The sequence below is a fragment of the Coenobita brevimanus genome, chromosome 44 (genome assembly GCF_032717465.1).
Source record: "Coenobita brevimanus isolate Jiangsu-jjx chromosome 44, ASM3271746v2, whole genome shotgun sequence".
In the NCBI taxonomy this organism is placed as follows: domain Eukaryota; kingdom Metazoa; phylum Arthropoda; class Malacostraca; order Decapoda; family Coenobitidae; genus Coenobita; species Coenobita brevimanus.
The window spans coordinates 8,049,631-8,056,301 of record NC_136997.1 but is presented as its reverse complement, the minus strand read 5'-3'; the positions used below and the strand labels follow the sequence as shown (position 1 = coordinate 8,056,301).

Here is a 6,671-nt window from a genome sequence, read left to right as displayed (position 1 = left end):
CAGATCGTCTGTTTCAAACCACTGCCAGCGCCTCACACAATCATCCCCCCCCTCCTTTATCCTAGTTCACGTAGCTTAAATAACGAATATATCGGCTGGTCCATTATGATTACAGTCCATTTTGACTACAGTTTATTTGATCACTGTTCCTATAATATTTGTGACTTGACTGTGTATAGTTCTGGAGTTATAACAGTCTAATCTTAAGAGAGTGTCTTAGTATTCTTTGATTCTTCCCGTGAGTCCAGCTGTGACCACGGGATTAGTATATCCATGTGCATCAGTATTCTTTGAATCTTCCCGAGAGTCCAACTGTGACCAAGGGATTAATATACGTGTATCTGTATTCTTTCATTATTAACTTGTAAAGATTAAAATCTCCAGTGTTGTAGACCCTCATTACTGTATTATCTCGTTTGGTTCTATTCACAGTGAAGAGTAATGTGTCTCAGTTCTTAATGCTTAGTAAACCATAGGTTAAGTCATTATGAGTTTGGACTTTGCTATCCTCTAAAGAGTGGTATGGTACAGACGAGATTGAGTGGCCCACAAAGTGTACTTAATATTTAACGGTGCACGCCCTCTCCAAAAGTTTCACGCTGCCACATTCCCCATAAACTCTCCATAGATCATGTCGGATAAACAGTGGCGAAACTTAAGCTAAACCGGGAACACCAGAGAGGAGGTCGATTCAAAGGGCAGCCATCTTGTCAAATCCCGCATTTTTTCATGTCATTCAAACAAGTACATAAATCAGTCATTGGAAAATAAGTACTGGTATTATTACAACTTTAAACTCACTTGCAAATGACTCAACACAATCAAATAAATTTATACCAATACTTAATTACTCAAAAATCTCAAGCAAAAGACAAGAAATGAATAATCTCAAACATTAGGATAATACCTATAATAGAAATGGATATTTGGTAAGTAACAGAAAACTAGTGATGACTAGACAGTGACTAAGAATAAAAGGACAGAATACTATATTATTCTTAACATACTCCCCACCATAGGAGCACTTTAGCTCCTATCCAAAGTTGAGCAAATTAGAAACCTACAGTATTTTATGTTAAAGAAAATGAACTATCCTTCAGTTCCACAAATTACAAAACTACAAAATTATCCTCTTTCTTAAAGCTATAGTTTATAAATCACAAATCCAGTACCGTACTGTACGAGGCTTTATCATACGCCCTCTTCTAGATACCTTCACCTGTTCATGACTTTCATTTTCATCATCATCATCATCAGCCACTTCAACATTGTTTTCATCCCTGTTTTGGGCAAAGTTTTTTTGAGTAGCTGGTGAATTTAAATCATCATCACAATATATGTCATAAAAAATCTCTAAGTCATGTAACTTCTGAACAGGTCTACACAATATACCCTTGGCAGTTTGTACCTTTACACATCTTACTACACCATCCCTGCCAGGAAATAAATCAGTAATTATGCCCAGAGGCCAATTCATTCTAGGGACATTATTTTCCCTAATTAAAACTACAGAACCCCTCTTCAGGTTACAATTAGCTTTAAATCCCTTCACAGTAGGAGGCAAATTCTTTAAGTAATCATCACTCCACATTTTCCAGAATTGGTCGAGTTGTCTCTTACGAACAATTTCTCTTTCACTTAAATTTTTGTTACTTATATCCAAAGGTTTATCAGAAACATGAGACTGAAATCCCGCAACTCGACCAATCAGAAAATGTGAGGGTGTCAAGGGGTCAGCAACATCTGGTTCTTCATTGACATATGTAAGAGGTCTAGAATTGACACAAGCTTCTACTTCAACCAAAGTTGTCTCAAGTTCACATTTAGTCAAGCATTTAGTACCAAGAGATTTCTTAAGAGCTCATTTAACAGACCTCACAAGCCGTTCCCACCAACCTCCCCACCATGGGGACCTGGGAGCGATGAATTTCCATTCAGGGCTTAATAGACTAAAATACTGCTGAAGCTTACTTGCTACACTTATAAAGGTTTTGGCACTGTCTGAGTAAATCACTGAAGGGAGACCTCGCCTTGCTGAGAATCTCCTTATGGCCAACAGACAATCAGGTACTGAAAGTGAGTCTGTCAATTCTAAGTGGATAGATCTTGTGACAGCACAGGTAAATAATAAAATATACAATTTATTTGAAGGACTATCAACTGCAAATAATGGGCCAGCAAAATCTAATCCAGTTATAGCAAAAGGGAATGTAGATTTAACTCTCAATTCTGGCAAAGGGGGTGCTGGTTGGTTACAAGGCCTTGAGTCAAACCTTTTGCAAGCTACACACTCTTTGCAAACTCTTTTAGCAAGTCTTCTTAATCCAATTATCCAGTAAGAATCTCTAACGGTTGACATAAGCGTGTGAACACCAGCATGCTTCAAAAATTTATGTTGAAACAGAATTAAGAGTTTGGCCACATGACCCATTCCATTGCCAGACGCCATGTATCCCAAACAGGGTGGCCAAGGGCTCAGAGTTAATTGTTTTACAGGGAGGGGCACTAATCCTCCACCAACCCCACTTGACACGTAGGGATGCCAACAGCATCTGGTGTTCCCAGGCGGTCACCCATCCAAGTACTAACCAGACCCAACGTGACAATTTGGTATAATTATTGGGTGTTTGCTGTCATAACTCAGGTCAGAATTCTGTAACCTACCTTTAATTCTGAGCAATCCATCAGAATCTAAAAATGGATCAAGGTTCCTCAGTGAAGAATTTTTAGGGAGTGGTTTACCAGTGACAAAGCATTTCTTTCTTTCTCATAAAATTCTTTCTGAACACAGATGAAAATTTTGTCCTTTGCTTTACTCAAGTCATTATAAGTGAGAGGACCTGAAAATTTAGTACTATTGGGTTTAGAATTGTTAATGAATCTCAAAACCCATGCAGTAATATTCATGATCTTGGTAAAATCACTCCATTTATTAAAATCTAAGGCAGCTGTGGCTTCCTCAACAACAGTCATTACCAGGCCTTCTCCCCTGAATTCTTCACAGGGAAAATCAACATCATTTGTCTCATACTCATCAATAATCTCAGTAAACAAGTTCATTGAGGAATCAGATAACCATTTTGGACCTTGAAGCCACAAGTCATTTGAAATTAGTTGATCACCAGTCACACCTCGAGTAAGCAAATCAGCAGGATTATCTGCACCAGGGCAATGGAACCAGTTACTTGGAGATGTTAAAGTCTGGATTTCTGTTACTCTATTGGCAACAAACATTTTCCACTTAGCAGGATTCCCCTTAATCCAAGACAAAGCAACCTTAGAATCTGTCCAACAAATTAGCTTAACATCATCACTCAGATGTAGGGCAGATTTCACAAAGTTAATGAGACGAGCACTTAACAGAGCTCCAAATAATTCCAACCGTGGCAAGGTAACCCGCTTGATAGGAGCAACTTTTGCTCTAGACATAACAAAGGAAACATTAAATTGATTATCTGATTTAGGAATCAGCAAGTAAATACAAGAGCCATATCCTTTCACAGAGGAATCACTAAAAGCATGAACTTCCAAGCCAGTTACTGAATTCAAAGATAGGCCTGGAAAATAGCATCTGTCAATCTCAAAATTCTTAATTAACTGAATGCTGTTAATCCAGCACTGAAACTTGTATTGCAACTCATGAGGCAAAATTTCATCCCAGCCAAGTCCTAGACGCCAAATCTCTTGAAACAAATTTTTAGCATACATAGTGAAAGGACTAATTATGCCGAGAGGATCAAACAGTCTAGCAATGAAACTTAATACATTTCTTTTAGTGAAATTTAAATCAAACTTATTATCCAAGTTGAGACCCTTAAAGGAAAACACATCTTCTGAGGGATTCCAGTACATTCCTAACAATTTTGTTACACCAACCTCATGTTCAAACTGTTCATGCTGATTAATCAAAAAATCATTGTTAGTGTGCCATTTGGATAAAGTCATACCTGCATCGGACAATATACTTTTAGCTTCACTAAACATTTTGCAGGCTTCTTCTACAGTATCTGCTCCTGAGAGCCAATCATCAACATATAAATTTTCCTTAAGTTCTTGTACTGTGACAGAATTATGGTAAGAGTCTAAATGGTGTTTGATAGTGGCATTCAATAAAAATGGACTACTAGTGTTACCAAAGGGCACCCTTACAAATCTCATCACACGAACTACATCACCACATTACCACAAAAAACGGTGAACATCTTGATCAGGGCGTTGTACCTTTATCTGCAAAAAGGCTTTAGTAATGTCTGCTGTCAAGGCAATATTCCATCTTCTGAATCTTATTAAAATTTCTACAAGATCAGGAATTAATGAGGGACCAGATTCCAAACAATCATTCAGTGAAACACCATTAGGTCCTGCTGCAGAAGCATCAAAAACAGGCCTTACTTTAGAGGAAACACTGTCTCTAATTACTGGTCTATGTGGCATATAGTAAGTGGGATAAGGACTTTCTAACTCAGAGAAAGGAACCTCAACAATAATGTTATCCTGCTCATAACTCTTAAATACCTTGTCATATTCTTCTTTCAGATCAGGGTTTTTGTTAAATTTATAGTTCAGTACAGACAATCTCTTTCTAGCATGTTTCTCATTATTTAGTAGACTTAATTTTACCTCATCACTTATCCAAGGCAAAGCAACCTCATACCTGTCATCAACATACTTAATTGTGTCCTCAAATTTGTCCAAAACAGGGTCTTTAGGTGGTTTATCTTTCTCAGTATAAATACCCACACTTTCAAGACTCCAAAACTTATGCAAATCTGAATTGACATTTTTGGTTGCATTGATACATAGCATTTGATGAGATACACTCTCCACATGGCCGCTCAAACATGAACCAGACAAAATCCAACCAAATACTGATTCATGGGCCAATAAGTCATCAAATCTGACAACATTATCAGCCGAAACGAATTTCCAATAATTATCAACACCAACCAACATATCTAAAGTGAGGTCACGGTCACGTCCATAGCCCTCAGCCAACTGTAGCTGTGAAAGAGACTGCATAACATCATCAGGCAGCCTCTGACGTCGCAAAGGAGGACAAATAGACATAACTTCAACTGCAAGTACAGAATGGTTATTACCCTCAATGTCAACTAAATTCAAGTCATACACATTTCTTTCTTTACTGTCTTGTGATTTCTGATTACCAAAAGCAGAGTAGGAGGTGTATTTTGAAGTGATCCATTTAGGTTTAACCCTTCTGACAAAATTATGACTCACATAGGTGGTATCTGCTCCTAAATCAAACATAACAGTGGCCAAAACAGACTTACCACTACTTGAACAAACTTTGACGTTGGCTGTTTGCAAAACAGTAGACTTTTTCATTCTCGATCATGAGAAATACCAACATGTTCAACAATACTGACTGAATCATTAGATTGACCTTCTGACTTTTGACTAGAATTTTGTTTAAGTGAAGGTTTATTGTGAGTCTCTGAATTAGTTTTACCATTGTTGCAGAAGAAAACATTATGGGACCCATTACATTGAGTGCACTTAACTTTACCTTTACAACCTTTAGAAACATGGCCCCTGGAAAGACATTTAAAACACAAATCAGCTTGTCTAACCTTCCCCTCTCGACCATGTCTGTCCAACCTTAAGATGTGCCAGCACTTCTCAGACTTGTGTAGCTTCTGGCAGAACACACACTGCGGTGAACCTTCCTCGGATGTGGTCTGCAGGGCTGAAGCAGAACCAATCTTCCTCCTTTCGGTATCTTCTCGCCGAGGGTTGCCTTTCTCCACGGACAGTTCCTTGAAAGTTTCAGACCTCTCACGACACTGGATCTCTTTCTGCAGAAACTTGAGGAGCCACTCCAGGTCGCCTTCATGTCCGGAACTTTCCCTCGACCATTCCAAACGTATTTCTTGTGGAAGACGAGACAGGATAACTGGAGTCAACACCACACCGTATTGGTTACCGTTGATACCGAGGTCTTCCAAACTTCTCACATGCCTCAGTAGCTGATCTTGAAGCTTCCACAACGAATTGACGTAACTGGTTCCCTTCACTCTGGGTGTTAAAGAGGCATTTAGTAAACCCTGGACATGGGCAAATATTATCCTCTCTGGACGGCCAAATCTTTCTTTGAGGAGATTACAGGCCACAGTGTAGTTTGCAGTGGTAAGTGCTATCCCCTGGATGACTGATAGAGCTTCTCCTTGAAGTAATGATTGCAGATAGCTGAATTTGCTGATAACTGGCAGCTCACTCTGGTCCACTAAAGCCTCAAATCTGTCCCAAAAAGACTGCCAATCTGTCAGTTCACCAGAAAATTTAGGGAGCTCTAGTCTGGGTAATTTAACTTCTGACTTATCTTTACTAGATGTAGATACAGTGCTATTATCATTTGTTGCATCCTTGAGTCTTTTGGCAGCCTCAGCTCTAACCATTCTTGCTGCCCTTCTAACTTTATTTGCTTTCTCTATGTCTTCCTCTAACTCAGCAGGGTCTTCTAATTCTAACTCCACTGCTGCCTGAAGATCATCTAAATTTGCTAGCCGCTTATCAAAATCACTAACGGCTGTTTCTAATAACTCTTGAGTGGTAGACTCATCTAATAACTCTCTTAACTCAGTAATGCTTCGAGTCAACCAACCTTTGGCAGCCGTCCTCCTCTTTACCAAGTCTTCCAACGATTTCGCCAT

The 6,671-nt window shown here is 38.9% G+C and overlaps 1 protein-coding gene across 1 annotated transcript; it reads right to left on the bottom strand.

Moving 5' to 3' along the window:
• Positions 1-203: 203 nt before the first annotated feature.
• Positions 204-6,671, bottom strand: LOC145397961 (uncharacterized). Its single transcript, XM_080270937.1, has 3 exons — positions 5,620-6,671; positions 4,655-5,218; positions 204-312 (listed from the first exon to the last, which is right to left on the bottom strand). The coding sequence occupies exons 1-3, from the start codon at positions 6,669-6,671 to the stop codon at positions 204-206; spliced, it is 1,725 nt and encodes a 574-aa protein (XP_080127063.1).

Excerpts from the sequence above, each read along its gene's own strand:
- LOC145397961 (XM_080270937.1), bottom strand. The coding sequence starts at position 6,671 with ATGGCGAAATCGTTGGAAGACTTGGTAAAGAGGAGGACGGCTGCCAAA. Across the intron at positions 5,219-5,619 it reads AAGTGCTGGCACATCTTAAG|AAGGGTTAAACCTAAATGGA; the intron begins GTTGGACAGACA and ends TAATTTTGTCAG. Across the intron at positions 313-4,654 it reads ATTAAGTATGTTGATGACAG|TTGGACTCTCGGGAAGATTC; the intron begins GTATGAGGTTGC and ends CCTTGGTCACAG.